Raw genomic sequence first — 24,625 nt, forward strand, 5'->3', positions numbered from 1 at the left:
TCAGATTGTAGATTTTGAGAAGGAAATTCGGAGGTGATGCTTTTCTCCCAGATCATGATTGTGAAGCTCAATGAGAGCTTGAAGTGCTTCTTCCACAGAGCCCAGTCGGATAAGAGCCATTTTATAATCTTTCCTGCAGTATAATAACAACAATTATTAGTCCTAACTGAATTTTCATTGCACTAGCCAACACAGAAAAGTGACACAACAATTTTTTCATCCACATCACATACACTCAACAGTGAAAGAATTAAAACTACTTATGTGCCTGCTAAAGTGAAGAGATAACAAAACTATACAAATTTTGGACATCCTTGGCCTACAGCCATGCCATTCTTCCATTACACTGCACTTCAAAAAACAGAGTCAAAATAAGGCTTGAAGACCTCTAAGAAACACTTGTATTGTCCATATATATGGGATTATTCTAGGAAGTACGATCATACTAAAATAATGCTGCCAAGCAACTTTAATGAACTTGAGAGCAGATTCATTGTCATCTTTTACATGACATTTTACATAAACACAGCTTGTACTTATTTTTAAGGAAGAGAGTGTTTACTTTCCTTAAACTTACCTTACTTTGAACACATATGGAATTTGTCAAGAGGCTGATTATTTTCATTTAATTATGCTTAGCTAGTATCACATTGAATATTTTAAATCAAAATTATCATTAAAAATGTCATAGCTGTACAGCTTTTGCCTATAGACATACATATGCAGTTCTGCCTAAAGTTATACAGCACGTGGAATTAAAAAAAAACGCAACAACAATTAGTCATCTTCCAGGATTAAAGCTTGCTCAGCATTTTTACATGACAACTTACTGGAAGAATCTGAAGGCTTTCACAGTAGATCCCGTATTTGCAAAAAGCTTCTTCATTTCATCAACAGTAACAGAAGTCCTATTTAAAACAAACAAATAAAACCAAAACAAAACCCCCTCAACTTGTAAAAGACCACAGAGTTCTGTAGTAGTATCAGAATTCTGGCTTGTACATTAAATTTGAACAGCAAAAGCTATCTCCATCCATGCAAGACTTGTCAACACCTTAGTCCAAATGTCTTGGCTTTGGCACTAAGACTTAGCACCACAGTGTGTTACAAAAATATTTCAAACACACTCTACTGCTTTTCATCTTCGCCCATTCCTCCTTCAGTTACATTCAGATTGCATAAAATATTTAAGATCTCAACCGGTGCCTTCAGGAATACCTTTCATCTTGCAATGACTCAGAGGGTGCTTCACATATTTTCAAATTTTGGAAGCCGTTTTCTAAGTGTCGTCATCTGTTTTTTTTTGGTTTTGTTGTTGGTTTTTTTTTTATTTATAAAAAATCCCAGTTTTCTCTCCCCCTCTCCGCACAGCTGCTAAGCAAAAGAAGCCTGTAAAAACTTGTGTTTGGCTGTCACTCCACAAATTTTGTACAACATTTCAGACTGAAAAAAAATTGTTTCAGTTTTTAAAAGCATGCTTTAAGACACTTTTTTTTTCTAAAACTTCCCCTTGATACGAGAATTCTGTAGAAACTGTTCCTTAAAAAGTGCTAGAATGTTTAAAAACTGTATCTACATCAAGTAACAATGCTAGTGATAACTTGATGTAATGTGACTTCCACATTATATCAAAACCTGTGTCTTTAACCTTTGCAAAAATTTGTAACACAGGACTTAAAGCTCATTAAGAGCAGCAATCAATCAGTTATCCTCTTTTCTAACACTAATAAAATGAAAGTTAAAGGACTTTTAGGAGTTAATTACATAGCAAAATCACCCAAATTCTCAGGAAACTGTAAAAGGCCAAGAAAATGTAAAGCTTCTGTCAGACTTAAGAACAGAAGGTAAAAACATCTTTCCAAGAAGATCACACAGGGATACTCACGGGATATTGGACAGATGCAGAGTGTCAGAGGGAGGAAAGATATTTCTGAAGTTCTTGGAGCCAGGCTTCTTAAACCGATGTAAAGGGCTGTGGCTGTAGTCCTTGGTCAGGCCATGGTCCTCTTCTCCCTCACGAGGAAGCTGAACTGTGCGATGTTTTGAAAAGGTAGCATGGAGGACCCTTCCATAAAGCCTCTGTCCATTCAAGTGGCTGATAGCTAACCAGTGGAAAAGTAATGCCGACAGGAGTGAAGGCAGTGGAAGAAAAAAGGGTTCTTTCAATACTGTTTTCTCTTTAGCATCAGATTTCATGTTCTAAATTTAAACAGCAACTTCCATGTCTACCAGGTGGGCTATGCAGTAATACTGTATTTGAATCAAATATAAGGATGTAATATAACCTCCAGTCCAAATGCAATAAAAATGCAAAACAGCATTTCAGTAAAGAGCAGTTGATTATTCTTAAATAGCTAGATCTAGGATAAATTAAAGGAAAACTGTATGTCTTATTAAGCTAAACTACAGGAATATTGTATGATGTTTTACTAGGCGGAGACTCATAGGATTTTTTTTTTTAAATCATCATATGAAAATAATTTGTTTACACAAAAGCACACAGATCATTATCAACATGTACAAGAAGAGTTTCTATGTAGTAAAGCATCACAATGATGGATTTGTTTATGCTTCTCACTGACAAATGTTCCTCATCAGTACCACACTCTTGCTAGTTTGCAGCATAACTGTGCCTTAAAAACTAGTACCTAATAGAGCCTGGGTTGCATCTGCCATCTGAACCAGAGCATTTTCTTTTTTCTTAAACATGATCTTCACACGATGCACGTCACCATACACACCTGTGGGAATCCAGAAAGAAAATTTGTCCACAGCATTACTATAAATGGCACAAGGGCAAGTCTGTTTCTTTAGACTAACATTAGTGTTACAAAGAATAATCACCTCTTTAAACAAGTAGGTTAGAATAATGGTAAGGAGAGCTTTACAATTTGTGTATTATTTGCTGAGGCTTGGAAATGGGGGAAGATCCCAAGACCTTAGTAATAAAACTGCACGTTTATGCTCAGCTTTTAAATAATGCAACAGTGTTAAAATCCTCTTAACACAGGCATATTAAAATATTGCTGTGCCAACATACATCCTCTGCAACTCATTTAAATGCCAATTCTGTGCTCCCTTTCTTCTGATGCAATCTTCGTTTTCTCCTCTTACTTTGCTTTCCCATTCTTTGTAGTAACCAAATTGGACCACACACTGAAATTCTTCTGACACTGTAACCATTTTGCTCTTTTGGTACCTGTGGCCTACAACTACTGAATCAAATTATTGTAATTTTAAAACAAGCACATTCTCTAGTGTATTTTCTAGACAAAGACAGAACAATGGAGTGTGCATTAACCAGCATGTGTCAGATAAATCGAAAGAATGCTAGCCCTGTAGTTTCTCAAGGCATATTTGACATATCTTACCAAACAGGATGAAAAGTCCATGTGGTGTGATGACCTGTTTAAATGATAAAATGAGCATATCATTTTTAAAGCCATGCAAATCAACAAATCTATTCTGCAAGTGCATGGTAAACAAAAAGAATGAATCTGTCTCTCCATGCAATAAATGCAGTGTATAGCAATCTTGTTAATATATATTTGATATGCACATATGAAATATTTAAGCAAGTTAACACTTCAGCTCATGTTTTTTCATCACTCAGGACTCAGTCTGTCATGCCAAAGAAGTTACTAATATTTTAAGTGCCTTGATTATTTTAACTTATTCTGTCCAAGCTACCAGCTTTGTATTTTCTATAGAGCAGAAAATACATATGAAACTAAAAATAGTTGATTCAAAATATGTTTGCTTTGTCTTCAGTTTTGTTCCTGTCTCTGTACATGACCATGGCATACTTAAGTGCTTCACATACCACTTAACTGTTTATATAGGAGACATATAGAAAGTAGTATGAAGTTGTGTTTGATTAGAAGCTGTGAACAGAAAGCTAAATACTGAAATAAATTTTCTTCAGTAATTTTTAATTAAACTCTTGTGTATCAAGCACCAACTAAGAAAATGTACACCCTAAGGCAGCCACATTGTCTTGAACTGAGGTAAAGGCTTTGCCAATAACAAGTACTAAAACTACCTGGGTATGAGGAGCACTAATCACACTACCTACCTCTATTCCTTTCCATCTCACAATGTTTTAAATGTGTACCCAACAGACCTAAGTTACATAAAACCAAAAGATACTGCACACTAAGTGTAAGCTCCTACTCTTTGATTGTAAGCATCTAGTATTCAGGAACAATTACTATGTATATATAACATTTAAATGCTTCTAGAGTTCATCTCTCTGAGCCAAATATTTTAATTCAGCATAGAGTTTATTTAAAGAAATTTCTTAACCAAAAGAGACTGCAGTATTTTTACTCAAAAAGGTTTTTGGAGGACAAAACTAGCTAATTTAAAAGTCATGAGGGAATGTTCAAATGCACACTTAAACCCTGCAGCAAGGGAATATAAATTGAAATAAGGTCAACAGGACTTTCTATACAGAAGTGACAGGGCTCAGACAACTGAAGAACAAGTGTTGCACAGTCACCAATAAATTTCTTTACAACAGTTTGTATTTCCAACAATTAATGTTGCTCATTTTTATTTTGTACCTTCTAAGAAGTCAGGCATTCTTTAATGCATTTATGTTGTATTATGTTGTGTTGCAGCACAAAGTTCTACGTCAGCTTCTTAGACATGATTAGTATTAAGTAAAGAAGCAGTGTCCTGAAAATAGCTTTGGTCTAAGCTTAACATATGCTTATTTTTAAAAAACACACTCTCAAGACTCAAAGAATCATCTTGAAAAATCAGCTGCAGAAAGCACATCCACAGCAATCATCAGAATTAGATTCAGCTAACAGAATCTAATGACTGTGCAAAACAATAATTTTTTACTGCTATAAATGAAGTGCTTATCAACAGTCAGGTAGACTTGTGTTTTAAGTCATGGCCTTGGTAAAACCTAATTTTTATTTTTTAAGAGATGTGCATTGCTTTTGGTTAAGCACAGATCAATGTGTAATATTTGAATAACAGGATTAAGTTTATAGAACAATCTGTGTAATTCCCACTATGAAAATAACTATCCACATTGTCCTCAGCAATTTTACTGGCAACATAAAAACCCTGTATGTCATTATAAAAAGTGAACATGCATGTTTATTAACTTCTTAAAATGGATTTAGAGTGAATTCATTAGCAAAGTACACCTGTTTTGTTATTCTACAACCTGGGAAAAGTTGCAAAACTAGAAAGATCAAATCATGTTTTGAAAGGTACTTCATTTGGCATGCTTGTATCTCCTTTTCTGTTCTGTCTTGTTTCTTACTCCTTGTATTTTGTAACAAATGAAAAAATCTTTGGTTTCTTTAATGATAAAGTAGCACACAGAGGAGTCACATTAAAGAGATACCAGTAAGTTTAGCCATCATATATGTTTACCTCTTCAAACATTTCTTGTGTCTAACCATATACTTTTTTTCTAATTACTAACTAAATTGCTAACATATGTTTCCTAAAATAGTCTTAGGAAGCTTTTAACTGCTCACCAGTTTTTAAGCCTCATCATTATTGCAAACTATCTCAAATAAGAAAAGAGCTGTCCTGCTTTTTTATATCATCAGCATGGAGACTTCCTCTCTCACTCCTTCAGCTGATGTCAATTTGCAAGAAGGATTCTGGCAGTTGATGCAAATTGATACTCGCATCATTTCCACCAAACAAACGTACTTCAGGGTTCAGATTGCTGACTAGCAAAACAGAATTTCCTGGAATACCAGTAACACCAGTAACAGTCATCTGTCCAGACGCTGCAGACGTGGGGACTGCAAGGGAACCCAGTGCTACAGGCACAGCTGGAACCGGAAGACCTGGAAGGGTATTCATAGCAGCACTTGACATCCCAAAGTGGAAAAGACATTTTAGAAGACAAAAGCAGGTTACATCTGACAAAATCATCCATATTAAATAGAAAAAACAAAACAGCAAAGCTTTTAAGGAATTTAATGATTCACAGAACCACAGAATTGTCAGAGTTGGAAGGGACCTCTAGAGATCATCCAGTTGAACTGCCCCGCTAAAGCAGGATCCCCTAGAGCACATTACTCAGGGCTGCATCCAGGTGGGTCTTGAGTATCTCCAGAGAAGGAGATTCCACAACCTGGGCAGCCTGTCCTAGTATCTGAAAGCAGGAATTACCTCCTCTCCAGAAATCAAGAAATACTCAGCTACACCAGCAGACCCGAAAAAATGGGGATATAAATTGCAGCCCAACAAAGAAGAAAAATAAGTTAGCACAGAAGTTTATCTTGTGCTAGAGAGGAAGAGATCACTGAGTCTAGAAGACTATTTATTTCTCATTTTATAGCCAGAAAAGGGGAGACCTCCTGCTTTAGCTTTGAATGTCACTGAAATCTTATGATTCTTAGAAAAACAGATGCTTAGTTTTTTCTAGTGTAGGTAAATCTTTATCATGGCATTTAATTTATTTGCTTATTAAATTATAAATTACATCCGCATATGCTTTTATTACAGAAAGTAATTTTACTGAATAATATGAGAAAGAAAATCACAATTACTCAAATGAATATTGTGTTCTGACAGCTGTATTTGAAGACAATTAGCTCTGAACATGGGTGTACTCAGATAGACCACTAACCCCAAACACAAACACTGTATTTTTAGTACCTTGAGCAAAGCCCATGGCTGGGGCAATACCAGCAGCCCCTGCATATGATGGAATGATGATATTTTGGCTCCCTAGAGAAAGAAGACACATAGAATTAAAACATATTAACATTTTAGAAAACAGAAGAGACTTCAGCAATGAAAATGACCTTCCAGTGTTCCTATTCTGACTTAGTCCATGATTACGTCTTCTATAAAACATCCGGGTTAAAAACTCTCATTGAAATCCAAGATTCTATGTTTGACAAAACGAATTTTCAGCCATTTTTGAAGGCAAATATTCTGATCAGCCTCACTGTCCCTCTCTAAAGTGAAGACTGGAAAAAAAGTAATTTAGACAAGTTTGAATAGGAGAGTACATCATGGATTAGTATCTGTTAGATTTAAGACACCTGTGGTGCACTGTCCAACAGCTTTTATTCTATAAGAGATGTGGATTCTAGAAATGTTATGGAAGTAAATGCACTACATGACATTCTGCAATTATAAGATACAACTATTTCCTAGATGCTTCTAAAACAAATATGGGCTAAACAATACAAACAAGTATAGTGAATCTGAGGTTCCACATTTTACTAGCTATTGAGATGCACAAAGTATACACATTTTGCTTTTTAAGGGGATGCACTTTCCCAGCTTGCATTACTTCATAAATAACCAGTGTTTCTAATGGTTCTCCTGGAATTCAACAAGCATTAAACAGATTTGGAATGTCATCATATGGAAAGTCCCTGCCTCAAAGACAGCTCAGTGATTTTTGCATTAGTCTGTGGGCTTAAGCACTACCTGGGCAGCACACAAACTTGTGTTCTAAGATGTAGTTAGAGACAAACTACAGTTGTGGATTCTTTCATGTGTTAGCACACTAGATTTTTTTTAAACACTGTATGTATAATCAGCAAATACATCCTGCAAGCCTGGCAATATGTCTGTTTTACTACTCATCATTGACTAAAATAGTTACATTCACTAACAGACAGCTGTTGACAGGGATGATACACTACCATGATAAGTATCTATTATGAATTACTTAACAAATGGAACACACACAGCAGATCAAGTATTCATGAATCCTGCATCACATTACACCTCATCTTATCTGTACCAACAGTCTCTTTCATACAGAAAAGAATACATTTATCACAGCAAAGCAAGTAATGGTGTAAATGAAATACAGGCACTGGTGCATTATACTGATGAGCTCTGGCAATACAAGTATTAATCACTTATTCACAGTCAAAGAATGGTCATGGAAACATTAATGAAGACACAGATAAAACGCTTTTATTCTGCCAAGTAAGACCTGTATGCTGCACACTGATAGCAAAATCAGGCATGTAAAAAATGTCAAACTGCTAATGCAGAAAGATCTGGAATTCTTTGCTGCATTTTTTTATGTGTAAAATAATTTGCTTCGTGGCTAGCAGCTAGCTTCCAAAGCAAGCCAGTTCATGTATCTCTGCTTATACTGACTAGGTGAGCAAAATCTGACGACTATCAGAGCATGCCTGTGGCAACACATGCATGCTGTTACCACAGAAAGGCTAGAAGCACGTGTCTCCCAGTCTACAGCTATTTTCTTAAAAGAAAAGTATCTCTGTAGCTGCCTCACTGTAGTTGCACTACAATCAGATTTTGATACAGACATCAGACTCTTCTCTACACCAGCACTTCTGCAGTTCTATTTCAGTAAATGTTCAGACTGAAAACAAGATTTGCTAGCAATAACAAGCTTGAAAGGAAATTCTTCCCCAGCTCTTGCTACTGTTCTAACCAACTGGATGGCATTTGGATACCTATTCAACAGCTGAGACTGTTCTTACCTAGGTATTATTACTAATGGTTGTAACCGGAGAGAAGAAAAAATAGCTAAAATTGCTCAAATTGCATTGTGCCCCTCAGTCAGGTCATCAGATTAACCTGTTTCATGATTTACCAAAGCTGATTAAATGAGCACGCCTGAGCTATTTATGCCAAAAAGGTTTATCCAGTGTGGCTTCCAGCAGACTCTCTCTCCTCTATGCCATGAAAGGGACATCTAAAATTAAAGAAAATTTCTAAAATTTTTTCTTTTGGAACAGTGACTTCAAAACATACATAAGCAAGTGTAGCTTTTCTAAATTTCTTACGGTTTTGTTTGTTATAGCAGGCAGTTATCCTAAAATATCAACAATCAAGAGCTAACACCCTTAAAACATTTGCTTTCAAGCAGCTTTAGGCAACCAGTGTCACTCTTTCAGATGACTGCTATTAACTAGTCTGATAGGTAACATTTATTATACTACCAGTACCAATTATGCCAAGCATTACATCACAGCATTTTTCAAATACAGCTTTTTGACAACACCTTGAATTTGCCCAAGAGCATGCCTTGCATTACAGTTTCAGATATTAATTTATCTTGAGTCAGGCTTTCTGCTTTCCATACAAATTTATTGGACCTAACATGAGTGTAGGCAAAATGTACACTTCTGTGAACCTGATGAGAAGCCAGAGCATAAATGCAACATAAAAAGCATAATGATCTAATTATGGATTTATCACTAAAAGTGAAGGTTTCTTACCAAAGGCAGCAGCTATGGGTGGCTCCACGGCTGGGTGGCCATCACCAGAAGGGAGGTCATGACGAGTGAAATCTCTGCTTTTGTCATTGTTGTACCTTACCTTAAGGTTAGCTAACCTGGAGAAATCAATGCGCAGAGTGCAGCAGCCAGTGTAGATACTTTGGCCATCCAAAGCCTGAAGAATAATAATCATGTTTTCAGAGACAAAACACATAGTAGCAGCCACCATTGTAGGTTTATTTTTTTTCCATCCCACAACTGTATAAACAGAAATTATTCTTCTCTTTTTAAGGTGATGCATTTAACACCAAGTAGAAAATGATACTGACATTATCCTTACTTAAACAACCTGTACAGAGTACTAGTGTAGTTCACTAGTTAGTATTATGTCACCTTGTGCCAATGAACAAAACACAGCTTTAAGCATGACTTACCCTTCTAACTGTACTTCTAATCTTACCTGTCTCGCACTCAACATAACAAATACTAGTAGCAACACTAATTTGGAGATCTTTATTGTTCAGAACTGTCCACTGGTGAAAGGCCTGGAGAGCAACAAGTCTTACAAGGAGCAACTGAGGGAACTGGGGGTGTTTAGCTTGGAGAAATGGAGGCTGAGGGGAGACCTTATCACTCCACAACTACCTGAAAGGAGGTTGCAGTGAGGTGGAGGTTGGTTTCTTCTCCAAGTAGAAAGCAACAGAACAAGAGGAAATGGCCTCAAGTTGCTCCAGGGAAGGTTTAGATCAGGTATTAGGAAAAATGTATTCTGTAAAAGGGTTGTCAGGCACTGGAACAGGCTGCCCAGGAAAGTGGTGGACTCACCACTCCTGGAGGTATTTAAAAGATGTGTAGCTGTGGTGCTTAGGGACATGGTTTAGTGGTGGACTTGGCAGTGCTGGGTTAACAGTTGGACTTGAAGATCTTAAAGGTCTTTTTGAACCAAAATGATTATATAAAATACCTTTTTTGTGAGCATCTATGCACAGAAAGATCACTGAAGTAGTATTTTCTTCCCAGAACCACCCAGAATCACAGAATGTCCCTGGCTGGAAGAGACCTCCAAGATCATCCAGTCCAGCCCCAGACCTAACAGTGCAAGCTTGCCACTAGACCCCAGGTCCATATGCCATTTAAATGCATCAAGAGATGGTGACTCCACCACTTCCCTGGGGAAACTATTCCAATGCTTGACAACCCTTTGAGTGAAGAAACTCTTCCTAATATCTATCCTAAACTTCCCCTGGCACAGCTTGCACCCATTCCCTCTGGTCCTATCACACGTCAGCAGGGGGGAGAGGCTGTTCCCCTCATCGCTCCAGCTCCTTTCAGGTAGTTGTAAAGAGCAAGGAGCTCTCCCCTTAGCCTCCTCTTCATGCTTCGTATGACTGCCCATGCCAGCCATAAAAGAATTGAGATGGATGAAGGGGGAAAAAAACACCCACGAGATACTGGTTTGTTATAATTATTTAATATACTCTAGACTGGAATTTCTGTGAAATCTTCAGTAAGGCATAGTTTATTACTGTTCTTTATGAAAAGATGCTACTGCTAACCAACAGTGTGTAATCCTAACTCCTTTTACTGATTTCCATTAAATGCTTAATCTCTGAAACACACAGTGCATTTACTTACTGGACTAAAGTTCAGGCAGCAGTAGATAACTATTCTATGGCTTTAATTTTGAAGATCAAAATGAAGTCAATTTCTTTAAGAAAAGTACGGTAAAAGTTCCATTCACTCATCTTTCAGTAATTTTCTTAGAAAAATAAACGCTAAATACCACTTAATCCTCATCAACGTCTATTCTTCTGTGTACCTTTATGGGAACTTTCAAACTGCTTTTATTTAACCCACCACAGGAAAAAGTAATTAAAGTAGGTGAGCTTTTCTTCATTACTGAGAACACACATTTTAAAAATCAGGGTACAGCTGTTCTGAAACTAGGAAGTTTAAGGTGAAAACATTAATTTCTGTAAATTTCTCACAGAAATTCAAGCAAGTAAAACAAGTAACATTTATCTAATCTCTGAGCATTTAACTACTGTACTCTCACTGAAAATACTCCATTTCATTTGGAATGCAAAAGACTTTTTGGTCAAACACAGGTCAAATAGTCACCATCACTAATAGCTACTGACTGCTTTGATTTTTGTTCTGGCAGATGCATGCAGGTCTCGGGGTGTGTGCTATACGTTTATGTTTGCAGTTGATAACAAAGTTATCCTCTTAACTAATGAGGGATGTTGGAATTATTAATGTGCAACAAGAATGTCAGAATGATGAGAAGTCAAAGTTAATGATCAAGGTACTCCTAATGTTGCCCTTTTATCTGGGGAAAAACAACAGGAAAACAACAACAAGAAAAAAAATCAGGCTGAATACACTACTACACTCACCATTTTGGCATAATATGCATTCATTGGATCAGCATACTGTAGCAGAGCTTGGAACTGATTGTTCTTAGTGAAGGTGATAATCTTCAAGACAGATCCAAATTTTGAGAAAATCTGAGAAAGAAAAAATAGGCCATTTCAGAAGCAATGAATAATTTATGCACAATAAAAACTAGCGTTTTAATCTTCATATAGATGTCTGAAAATTATATCTTTTGTGAGAGCTGAACAGAAACTGTGTGAACTCAGAATTTTGTTTAGGGTTAAAAAATACTTTAAAAAGAGACTACAAAGGATGTGGAAGAAGGATAACATTTCCTTGGAGATTTAGCAATGACTGTTCAACTAAGAGCATGGAAGGCCAATCCAAAGAGGCGGCCGTCCAGTGTCTGCAAAGAAATTTTCAATAATCAAAGTTGAGGTTTGAGAATTTAACACATCAGTTGAGATTGCAACTGCAAACTGCAAGGTATCCACCTTTACATTCTGTACTTCAAACAAATTCTGCATATTTAGTGACCAAAAATACATCTTAAATAGTCGATGTACCTACAAATTAATTATGCAGGCCCACAGTCCAAACTAAACGACAAAGAGAGAAAGAAGCAAGATAAGGGCCTAGTCTGGGACCTACCCCTATACTTTACTCCTGAATATTATTTGATTTATGGCAAATGCAAGCATTACATAAAAAAAAAATTAGAAGGTTGAAATTAAATATATATACACTCAATATATTAATATGTCTATGCAAAAGCAAATCCACAAAGAATGAGGACAAAAGTATAAATACCATGCAAGTGCAGAAAAACAATGTTCAAATTAACAGTAGAAGAAGAGATGTGAGTTTAGGAAGTACTAACAGTTCTAGAACAAACTGTAAGACTCAATGCAAAGTTAGAAGAGCTCCCCAGACAAATATTAAATCCTGAAATGGAAAGAAAGGCCAACAATAAAGATGAGCATCTAATGCCAGCCTATTAGGCCTAGAATAATGAGTACAAGACACAGTGTCCTCACCCTTTTGTGCCCAGTTTTTCAGTCTCTCAGAAACAAGGTTTTTATGCTGCAGCAATCATTTCGTGGTAGAAGAAAGAACAGAATCCTTTTTCACAGCAATTTAAAATTAGCCATTGAGTTCCTGTTCACAGGCCTTAAGAAAGACCTAAAAATAGAACTGCTGAACATACCCTTTTCCATGCTTATCCACAAGACCAAAGATACCTTTCTTAAGATAATGAAATTAAATGTACATCTTTTTGGTTTTAAACCTAAAATCCACTATATATGTCAATTTTGTTTCTGCAAGGGTAAGAATGTTTGTTGTAATAAATATTTTAAGGTGAACTGTGGTAAAAAAGGGATATTTTCTTGACAAATAGCTATAACTTACAAAATAGAATAAAAGTTTCAGATGAAAGCTTGAGTACTAGTATTCCATATGATGCGAATCAGTGAAAACCTTAATTTCCACAAACCTTAATGTTACATTGAAGCTATTAGGCACAAAGTGCTGAAGTATTTAGGGAAGACTGTCCTATTAAGAACTCAAAATAAGCTCCCTTTTCACATACTGCTTAGTTTTCTCGACCACAAAAGTAGTTGAGTCAGGGTCATTGGGTAATTCAAGGTTTGAAGATACAGTTCTGCTGTACTGAAATAAACAATCAAATTAAAGTAATTTAACATGAATCTACTCTTCCACTGCCTCCTTAGTAAAAACAAACAAAACAAAAAAAACACAAAACACACACACAAGGTTAGATCCCGGAATTGCTGTTGCACTAACAAGCTAGTATAAATCCCATAAGCACAAAGTTTCTTCTCAGGTTATTCTGAGCTCACTAATACTCCTAAACAGTAGACTTAGTATTTGTACAAGCTCAATAATGAGTGAACAATAATCATAGATACAAAAATAAGTTTGTATCAGGCAAACTGTGACATCAAAGTGACGACTAGTATACTAGTTAATAAGTATAATAGGAGGGAGACAGAGAAAGAGGAAATGTTAGGAGGTAAGAGGAAAGATTAAGTATTGGTAACAATCAACTATTGTTTGAGATGCCAGTAGAGCAGCAAAAATCTTCTTCCAGGACTGCAGGTTCTTGAAAAAACACCCCAAGATTTAAGCCAAGGTCTTGCTTGCTTTCCCCCCCTCCCCCTCTGAAGTTTACTAGTGATTACAAAAGCTTCAAATATGAAATCCTCTGCAATATCTAAAAATAGTACTGACAAATCCTTCAGGCACAAAGAAACAGTCTCATGAAGTTATTATTTTTAAACTTTGAGTTCTCAACAGCATAGCACAACCCCTAGAAGGAGTTAGGGTAATGTCTTTCACAGGTGTGGCACACCACTACTCCTGGCTTCCAGAGGTGCTTAAAGTATATAACATTCTAACAGCTGATGAACAATTTTAAACATTTGTCCAGGCTACTATACTTGGATATTACATCAGTTTTATCAAATTATTAAAGTGAATAAAAACCCTTAAAATATAATCCAAACTACAAAAGTTGCTCAGTACAAAGAGCACTACAATATTTGCCTACAAGTTCAAAACAATCAGTATTTCACTAATTCATCATATGGGCATAAATTACAAATAACACCTCAAGTTTATTGCTGCTTCCAGAGAAACAAAATAATTAAAAAAAACCAAATCAAAAAACAAACAAACATGAAAAACTGAGCACAGAAGCTCTGCTTAATTTGACTGTTTTGTGCAAAACTGGTTCAAGCCTAGATACCTAAATTGCAAAAAATAATTTTAGAGTGTTAGTCCTCATTTAACGCTTAAGAATCCACAGGTACTTTTAAAAAGAGATATACAGTGGCAACATTGCAACAGATTTTAATTATTTTTAGCAGTCCTCTTTACCTGAAACAGCACTTCTAAAGTAACAGGATAGAAAAGATTTTCAACAATCATGCGAAGAACGGAACCTGGACAGAGCCCACCATCAGCACCAAGCGCACTTGTGACAGTCAGGTTTCCAGCCTGCATAGCATTCACAGCTTGCAGTGCAGCTTGGGATCTCTGAAATCAGGACACAGCAGAGACCACAATTAACTTACACACATACAAATTACACCACATCTAAGCTAAGTTCTCTTGCAAAGAAAAGCATGTACAGTACATTTAAAATGCAGCTCTTAAAAATATATATTCCCTCTATCTGATTATCGACTCAAGTATCATATTAATAAGTTAACCACACATCTTCCTTCACTCTTCCCTAGAAGTCAGATTACACTTTCATAGATTTTTATTACTTTCTTGAGTTAAAATGTTACTACTTTGTTATGCTACACAGACACAATTTTACATTGATTCAGTAAGATTTTGTCATTCTAGACATTTTCCATCAAATCAATATGATCACAATATTGCAATAGACTAAGAACCAGTGAGTATACGAAAAACTACTTGCTTGCGCTTTATTAGGATTTTGCTCTCTTTAGGAACTAAGTTTTTCTGGGAATCAGCTTTTTTTTTTTCTGAGCCAAGCTGCCAACCACAAAAAACACCTTTAAATCTCACTCCTCAAACTGCCTCACTGTGACTTTGAAAGTCTCTATGCTTGTTTTTTATGGGGTTTCCTCAAAAAGGCTTTCAGACTACCTCTGGGAACACTACAGAGAGATGGTCCTTTGCAAACGTTGTATTGAGACTCTAAGTCATGTCTCAATAACAAAATTGCCTTGGCAGATGGACTAAACATGACACACAGTAAAGTTGTTACCCAGTTTCAGAACCTTGTTACCCTGCAAAATAACCTGTACTTCAGGTACTGAGCCTAGGCACTAGGTCAGTAATGTAGTGTTTGGCTGCTCCGTTAGCATCTCTAAAATTTAAATAAAACTCAACTGTAAGAGTTTAAGTGCAAAAAAAAATAGGGTTTTTTTTTAAGCAGACACTGTTGTTTTTACAGAAGAAGAAAGCAAGTGTCATGCACTGAGTTAAAAATACTCTTAGAAACAGATACAAGGAGTCTTATTTGCAAATACGATTATAGTTTTCCTGAGGCTGTTACAAACACCACATCCTTAAAAATTCCCTAAATCTTCCTTCTGTTGCTGATACATTTTGAGGAGCTATTCTTATTGCTGTTCATAGTCATCACCAGAGCCAATTCCACATGGTCTTTAACTTCACTAAACACATCCCTGCATGTTCAGATAGTGCTCTGTATTCCTCCTGGATCACCTGTTAATGATTCTACCTTTTCTATGCCTCTTTTTAATGTCTGAGTTGAGTCAGGAGCTTCTTGTTCATCCAAGCAGTCGTCCTGCCACCTTCACTTGATTTCCTGCTCTTTAGGATGAACCATCCTTCACCTTGAGCTCCTCCACAGTAATTTTACAGACATTGAGAAGTCCTTGTCTGAAAGAAGTTACTGCTTAGATAAAAAAGGCAGAAATAGTATCTGTCAGAATGTGACTACTGGTGTAGTGGAAAGTAGTCTATGTTTTTACTGATGTTGTGGTTTAACCCTGGTAGGTAGTTAAGTACCACACAGCTGCTCAGCCACTTCCCCCCCAGCAGGATGGATGAGAGAATGGGAAGGGTGAAAGTAAGAAAACTCATGGGTTGATATACAGACAGTTTAATAGGTAAAGCAAAAGCTGCATCTGCAAAAGCAAGGCAAGATAAGGAATACCTTCACTACTTCCCATTGGCAGACAGGTGCCATCAGCCATTTCCAGGAAAGTAGCACACGTAATGGTTACTTGGGAAGAAAAATGCCCTAACTTCAAACGTGTCCATTCCTCCTTCTTTCCTCCACCTTTTAATGCTGAGTATGATGCCATGTAGTGTGGGATATCCCTTTAGTCAACTGGGCTCAACTATTTCAGCTGCGTCACTTCTCAGCTTCTTGTGCACTCACACTGGGAGGGCAGTTTGAGGAGCAGAAAAGGCCTTAATGCTGTATGAGGCTCACAAGCTTCTATGAGGAGGATTACCTGGTATCCTAGCCAAAGCTAGTACACAACTCATATGCAATTCTATCTTGTTAAATGGAAATAGTATACTTACAGACTGGTTAGGTAGATTGTCAGTCTTAAGTTCTCTGTGATTGGAATACTGAATATAAACAGGCTGACTGCGGAGGTGAGGTGTAGTAGGAGTATAGTAGTTCATCATAGTAACAGCAGCTTCTTCAGAAGCCATTTCCAAAAGTGCCTGCAACCAACACACAGCAGTTTTCAGTGTTGTTTTGTTTACAGAGGAAAATAAACACCAAAGCAGCATTCACTCCCAATTCCACCCCCACAACAAGAAGAGAACGTGAAAGTAATTTGCTCAGTATTAAAATGCAGTTGTGGGTGTGTTTATGGGGATATATGTGATATAATATGTGGGTTTTCTTAAAACATTTTATACTGTAAATACAATAAGCTGCTAAAGAAGAGACTGAGTAAGTATCACATATGGGAAGCAATGCTGGTAAAATACCACACTGCTAATGAATTTATTAAATTCCTGAATCCAAGTACTGTTAACGTAAGTAGCAGATACATATACTGATTGAAAAAGTAGGAACAGGACACTATACATCAGTTTATGCATTATATTAATCCAGCTCATTGCTCTAGGCAGTTTTTAGTATCTACTATTTTTAGAAATTCAGTGTTTATTAATGATGTGAGCTACACCATCACATACAAAAGAATTAAAAAAACCCAACTAAACAATTTATTTCAAATTAAAAAACAAGCATGTTAACTATTTAATCAGGCACATTATTTCAAGACATAGGTTGGCACCAATAGGGACAATGTGGCTTTTTATCATCTATGTATTCTTATATAAAGTGGAGATAATGTTTAGCAATATTATTAACATGTTACTAAGTTGTTATTTAATACAAAAGCATATTAAAATTTAAAATAATTATCCTTTACTGTCCCTTAAATAATACATCCTTTCACATTTGAAAATAGGAAAATCGTGAGCCACTAACAGATGTTGCTGCAATTACTTCAGCCAAATGCAATACTCATGAGGCTGCACTTGACTCCTGACTTCAGTTCTGGGCCCACTACAGGAAAGGCATGAAGGTGCAGGAGCATGTGGAGGAGAGCTACCAAGCTGCTGAATGGTCTGGAGAACAAGTCATACAAGGAACAGCTGAAGGAGCTGGGGTTGTCTACTCTGAAGAAAGTGAGGCTGAGGGGAGACCTCACTGCTCTCTACAGCTGCCTGAAAGGAAGCTGCAGTGAGGTGGAGGTTGGTTTCTTCTCCCAAGTAAAACATGATAGAATGAGACCAAATGGCCTCAAGTTGCTCCAGAGGAGGCTTACATTAGATATTAGGAAAAATTAATTCAGTGAAAGGGTTTTCAAGCACTGGAACAGGCTGCCCGGGAAAGTGGTGGACTCACCACCCCTGGAGATATTTAAAAGACGTGTAGCTGTGGTGCTTAGGGACATGGTTTAGTGGTGGACTTGGCAATGCTGGCTTAACAGTTGGACTTGATGATCTTAAAGGTCTTTTCCAACCAAAATGATTCTATAACATGAACCACACCTTCAGCTTTGCTCTTCTAGTTGGAACGCTGAAAATTACTTACCTGACTTTTTCCTTTTAGCATCAAGAGGTTGGTTACTCTACCAAAAGGGATGCCTAATGAAATGACTTCTGCTTCAGTAGCATCACTTGGAATTCGACAAAGATGAAGGACACGTGAAGGGCGTGGTGACCTGTCTCCTTTAAATGTCTTCTTTTCAATCCCATTATCTAAAAGATTTTAGGGAGGGGGATGGATATGCAAACAAGTCAAACTTAATGCACAGTGTATATACCAAAACCTAAACTGCCATCCCAGCACTGACATTGACTCATCTACAGCTCTTTGAATTCTAAGAAAGGACAGTCAGACAGCAATTAGGACTTCTCTCCCCAAAATGGTAGCAGGATCATTAGTTCAGCTGAAGTGCATCTACACCAATGCACAGAGCATGGGCAATAAGCAGGAGGAGCTGAAGGCCACTGTGCAGCAGGACAGCTATGACATATTTGCCATCACAGAAACATGGTGGGATGATTGTCATGACTGGAGTACTGCAATGAATGGCTGTAAGCTCTTCAGAGGGGCTAGGCAGGGAAGGAGAGGGGGTAGAGTGGCACTGTATGTTAGGGAGTGTTTTGATTGTGTAGAACTTGACATGTGTGATAGTAAGGTTGAGTGCTTATGGGTAAGGGTAAGGGGGAAGGCCAACAAGGCAGCCATTCTGTTGGGAGTGTGTTACAGACCACCCAACCAGGATGAGGTTGATGAGGCAGTTGGCAGAACTCTCCAAGTCAGCCCTTGTTCACATGGTGGACTTAAATTTACCTGGAAATACAATACAGCAGAGAGAAAACAATCTAAGAGGTTCCTGGGGTGTATGTAAGATTCCTAACACAGCTGGTAAATGAGCCTTCCAGGGGAAGTGCCTGACTAGACATACCATTTACAAGCAGAAAAGCACTGGTGGGTGATGTGGTGGTCAGAGGCTTAGTGACCACGAAATGATAGAATTCTCAATTCTTGGTGAGGTAAGGACTGTGATCAGTAAAAATGCTTCCATGAACTTCTAGAGGGCAGGCTTCAGACTGTTCAGGACACTAGTTGGGAGTGTCCCCTGGGAGACAGTTCTGAAGGGTCAAGAAGCCCAGGAAGGCTGGATATTCTTCAAGAAGAAAGTCTTAAAGAAAAGCAGGGGCAGGCTGTCCCCATGTATTGTAAAATGAGTTGTTGGAAGACCACCAGCCTGGCTGAACAGAGAGCTCTTGCAGGGGCTCAGAAAAAGAAATTAAAAAATTGAGTATACCACCTTTGGAAAAAGGGACAGGCAACTCAAGAAGAGTACAGGGATAAAGCTAGGCCACGCAGAGAGAATATCAGAAAGGCAAAAGCAGAGCTAGAACTCAACCTGACCACTGCTGTGAGGGATAACAAAAAAGGATTTTACAAATACATTAATCACATAAAGATAGCCAAGGAGAATGTCCACCCTTTAGTGGATGCAGGGGAAGAAACATTTCTGTCAAGGATGAGAAAAAGCCTGGGCGACTGAATGCTTTCTTTGCCTGAGTCTTCAGTAGTCAGACCCATAATCCTCAGAGTATTCAACTTCCTGATAGGGATGGAGAGCAGCAGCAACTTCCTGAATCCAGGAGGAAGGAGTTAATGACCTGTTAGGCCACCTGGACACTCACAAGTCTATGGGGCCAGGTGGGATTCACCTGAGAGTGCTGAGGGAGCTTGCCAAGCCACTCTCCATTATCTATCAGCAGTCCTGCTCAACAGGGGAGGTGCCAGATGATTGGAGGCTTGCCAACATGACACCGGTCTACAAAAAGGGCCAACATGAGGATCTGGGAAACTACAGGCCTGTCAGCCTGACCTTGATATTGGGGAAGATTATAGAGTGGTTCATCTTGGGTGCACTCACATGGCAAGTGCAGGATAATGGTGAGATCAGGCCCAGCCAGCACGGATTCATGAAAGGCAGGTCCTGCTTGACCAACTTGATCTCCTTCTATGACCAGGTAACCTGCCTATAGGATGAGGGGAAGGCTATGGACATTGTCTACAGGGTGGAGAAAGATCTGGGAGTTGTTGCTAGCCAGCTGAACATGAGCCAGCAGTGTGCCCAGGTGGCCAAGAAGACAAATGGCATCCTGGCCTGTGATTGTGGCCCTGTACTCAGCCCTGGTGAGGCCACTGCTTGAGTACTGTGTTCATTTTTGGGCACCACAGTATAAGAAAGATATTGAGGTCCTGGAGCATGTCCAGAGAAGAGCAAGGAGGCTGGTGAGGGGTCTGGAGGCAATATTGTAAGAGGAGCAGCTGAGGGAACTGGGGTTGTTTAGTCTAAAGAAGAAAAGGCTGAAGGGAAATCTTACTGCTCTTTACAACTATCTGAAGGGAGGTTGTAGAGAGGCCAGTGCTGGTCTATTCTCCCACGTAACTAGCAATAGGACAAAAGGAAATGTGTTTAAGTTGTGTCAGGGGAGGTTTATGTTGGATGTTTAGGAAAAATTAATTTATTGAAAGAGTGGTGAGGCACTGGAATGGGCTGCTCAGGGAGGTGGGGGAGTCACCATCCTTGAAGGTGTTCAAGAAGCACTTATATGTAGTGCTTCAGGATATAGTTTAGTGGTTGTGGTAGTGAATTATGGTTGGACTTGATCTTGAAGATCTCTCCCAACCTTAATGATTCTGCGATTCTATATATAACCAAATAACAGTTTAAGATGACCCCTTCAGCTGCTCCAGATCTCCACTGCAAAGGGGGTGCGTGGTCTGTTTGTTTTGCTTTGGTTTGGGTTTGTTTGCTTGACTGTTTGTTTACTTACTTGTGTTATTTTTATTGTTTCAAATCTTACAGACTGGCAAATAGCATCTTCCCAAATGCCTTGTAACATACTGGCAAATTTTTAATTACACAGAAATAAGGCAATTAGTAACTGGGAGAAATTACATTCCTTTTTTTTATTACTAACTTCTTTTTTTGCATGGTATGTTATTTAATTACATTCAGTTGCTACCTCAAAACTTTTTTTTTATTAAAGAAAGCCTGCTGTTCCACATGATTTTAAGTTTCAAAAAGACTTTGAAAAGGACAGACAGCAGTGAGGCATAAAATCTGTACAGATTCTAAAGTCTTCTACTTGGGCAAACTGCCTTTTTTTAACATATGCCTATTTGTATCCTTTAACAACTAACTGACCAGTCATTACATGTCAAGGAGATGACTCAGAGTCCTTGACAGCACTTTTAAGCAGAACACCACATTTGCAACAGGCATATTGTTCTAGAAGCTATGAAAATGGAGTAATAACTTATAGTAACAATGAAATTCATTAAACTACAGATGCCAGGAAGAGACTCTCCTAAAGCAAGCTAAGGAGGCTTATGAGACTTGATTAAAAAAACCAAAAAAACTAAATGGAGAGGGAAGAAAACATATTTTATGGAAATTATATTGAAATCGAACTGCAAGTCACTTAAATTAAAGGAAGAAATGGCATACTTTTTAATTCCATGCCACAAACAGCTTCACTCTAGCAAGACAGACTGACTTAACAGACTTAATGTGCTGCATTTAGCCTTCTAATGAGAATCACTAAAGATTAGGAAAAAATAATCTGCATGAGCTTAGTAAGTAATTTCAGATTTTGCTGTGGGCTTTGAGTAGTGTCTAAAGCTGGGAACCAGTTCACACAAGTCATTCTGCAGAAGGGTCTTTATAGAGTTTTGTTTTGTTTGGTTGCTTTTTTTACTAGTGGAGGTCTGCAGAACTCCAGTTAGATGATTTAAGTCTTAAACATGGCACACGCAAATCAAATTAACTCCTTCATCTGCAAACCAGAAAAGTCTGTTATGCATTGGTTTTTAAATGAAGAAATTTTAAATTGCATCACATGCTCTGTGGACATGGGGCACAGTAGTTGGGAGGCAAACTTTAAGGCAAACAGAAACACACTAAATGCATGTAAGCATCATGCTATGGTTGGATTTATTACTATCAAAGCCTAACAATTCATTCCATTTTGTTAAATCTGCTTTTCAGGTTCAAAACAGAAAATGTGTCCTTGACTCTGCTAAGTCAAGGACTGCTTGACTGAAGAAAGCAGGAAATAGAAGATAACTTTAAGATGAGAGACTCTCACAGGAGCAATACCTTCTGGGTTCTGAGTCCTACTCAGAGGTGATGAGATGGAGCTAAGTCACATGCACAACACTTTCTCTCTACATCTTCAATGTTCCAGAGTTTTCAGGTCAGGCACTCAGCACAAAAAGGAGAGTGTTTACCAGAACAGTTACAGACTGTCTACACAGAGTGTGCATCCTCTGTTTCACTTTCTACCCATTAGCAAGCACGTTAACGCTAGTTGGTGTGACTTCTGATCAGTGACTAATACTAAAAATGCTATTAAAGTGCTTCTTTTCTTGATGTAATTATATTCAGTTATGTGGAACTTCAGCTAAGTCACTAAATCAGCAATGAAAGCTAGCAGTTCTTCCACTCCAAGTATAAACACCTCAGTGTTTTTTAAACTTTGCTTTGTTCTCCAGCAATTTTTTAATACTAATTTTGATGCAGAGTGATAATCATCTGTTTTATCTGGCATCTAAATTTCAAAATTTATTTGACAATTCTTTACATCATGCCCAGGGGAAACCTCTTCCAAATTCTACACTCAAAAGATTTTTTGCTTTCACCCAGTTCAGACAAAGACAAGAGAAACCTTATGAACAAAGTGAAATCTAGGGCCTCGTGCTACCAAGGGAACTTCGTTACAGTGATGATTCATGACTGGTACAAATATATTTCCCAAGCAAGTAGCCTCAGATCAAGAAACCCAAAACATATTTTACATATGTGACCCGGCAGATGATAAAAAACACTGCAGAGATAAAGAGATGCATCTAAGTAGAGACTAAATAAACTAAAAAATCAGTACAAAGTTCTCAATGAGAATTAGAAGCTTTTTGAATTTATTAGGAGAAAAATACATCTACCTTATTAAGAGTTTAATATAATGTAGACACCCTGGATGTTACTATGAAGGATCAGTGGCTGCATTGGTAATTAATAAAAGCCACTTGAACTCACTACAAATCTGTGTTCCTTGACAGATGGTTTCTTCTCACAAAAATACTATCTACACAGGCTTGAAGTGTATTTCAGCTATTAAATTTCTGAGTTATAAGATAAAGCTGTTCCAAGTCAAACAGAAGCCTCCAGACATCACACTGAATCAGTTAGCAGAAGTATGAGCAATCTGACATGTGTAAGTCAAAAATCAAACCGAAAAATCTTCAAGTGAGCTCCTCAAACTCTCTCCTCCCCTTATTCCTTATCAGAACTACAGGTAAATCTTAGATGCTTATTAAGGTCAAGTGCTCTCTCTCTTGACTCATTATAAAAGTAACTATTTGGAAACCACAGCTCACAGGCAATTGTCTGTCTCATTAAATTACTTTAATTATTATGTAATTATTAAATTTAATTTAATTATTTAATTATTATTTAATTCTTAAAGTATTATTTAATTAATATTTAATTATTAAATTAAATTAAGTTAAATTACTTAAAGTTAACTTATGCAGCCATTTGCCATTAATACTTCATGCCCACCTAAGCTGAATGTACTGCTAAAGAAATCAGTCCCACCCTTCTCTCAATTTTTTTGTACCATCTAAAACTGAAGATAACCAAATTTACTTACTGCATCCTTCTCAACACATGCAGTGGGGCAGAGCATAAATTTCTTTGGATGGAAGCACTAGTGAATCATAGAACCATTCAGGTTGGAAAAGACCCTTGGAATCACCAAGCGAATCATCATCCCTACTCTACAAAGTTCTCCCCTAAACCATATCCACAAACACCACATCCAAACCACCCTTAAACACATCCAGGGATGGTGACTCAAACACCTTCCTGGGCAGCCTATTCCAGTGTCTAACCACTCTTTCTGTGAACATTTTTTTCCTAGTGTCCAATCTAAACCTTCCCTGTCAGCTTGAAGCCATTCCCTCTTGTTCTGTTGCTAATTACCTGTGAGAAGAGACCAGCACCAACTTCTCTACAATGATCTTCCAAGGAGTTGCAGAGACTGATGAGGTCTCCCCCCTCAGCCTCCTCTTCCTCAAACTAAACATTCCCAGCTCCTTCAAGTGTTCTTCATAAGATTTTTTCCTCTAGGCCCTTCACGAGCTTTTTTGCCCTCCTCTGTACTCACTCCAGTATCTTGGCATCTCTCTTGAATTGAGGTGCCCAAAACTGGGACACAACACTCCAGGTGTGGCCTCACCAGTGCTGAGTACAGGGGGACAATCACCTCTCTGCTTCTGCTGGTCACACTATTTCTAATACAGGCCAGGATGCCATTGACTTTCTTGGCCACTTGGGCACACTGCTGGCTCATGTTCAGCCTCTTGTCAGTTAGAACCCCCAGGTCCTTTTCTGCCAGACACTTTCCAGCCACACTTCCCCAAGCCTGTAGGGGTGCAC

The 24,625-nt window shown here is 37.9% G+C and overlaps 1 protein-coding gene across 3 annotated transcripts in view; it reads right to left on the reverse strand.

The window, feature by feature from the left end:
* Positions 1-24,625, reverse strand: part of PTBP3 (polypyrimidine tract binding protein 3) — a 27,436-nt gene continuing 2,811 nt past the window's right edge. The window contains exons 3-14 of one of the 3 annotated variants that reach the window (XM_010005458.1): positions 18,184-18,350; positions 16,647-16,793; positions 14,487-14,645; positions 11,606-11,716; positions 9,207-9,381; positions 6,643-6,714; positions 5,686-5,825; positions 3,372-3,405; positions 2,649-2,741; positions 1,886-2,102; positions 831-908; positions 1-133 (exon numbers count right to left, since the gene is read on the reverse strand). In XM_010005458.1, coding sequence (XP_010003760.1) covers positions 1-133; positions 831-908; positions 1,886-2,102; positions 2,649-2,741; positions 3,372-3,405; positions 5,686-5,825; positions 6,643-6,714; positions 9,207-9,381; positions 11,606-11,716; positions 14,487-14,645; positions 16,647-16,793; positions 18,184-18,350 — 1,526 coding nt within the window. Of the gene's footprint in view, positions 134-830; positions 909-1,885; positions 2,103-2,648; positions 2,742-3,371; positions 3,406-5,685; positions 5,826-6,609; positions 6,715-9,206; positions 9,382-11,605; positions 11,717-14,486; positions 14,646-16,646; positions 16,794-18,183; positions 18,351-24,625 lie in introns of all 3 variants that reach the window. The other 2 variants (XM_010005460.1, XM_010005459.1) reach the window with 2 other exon arrangements.

Source organism: Chaetura pelagica, unplaced genomic scaffold (assembly GCF_000747805.2).
Source record: "Chaetura pelagica isolate M959 unplaced genomic scaffold, ChaPel_1.0 scaffold349, whole genome shotgun sequence".
NCBI lineage: Eukaryota > Metazoa > Chordata > Aves > Apodiformes > Apodidae > Chaetura > Chaetura pelagica.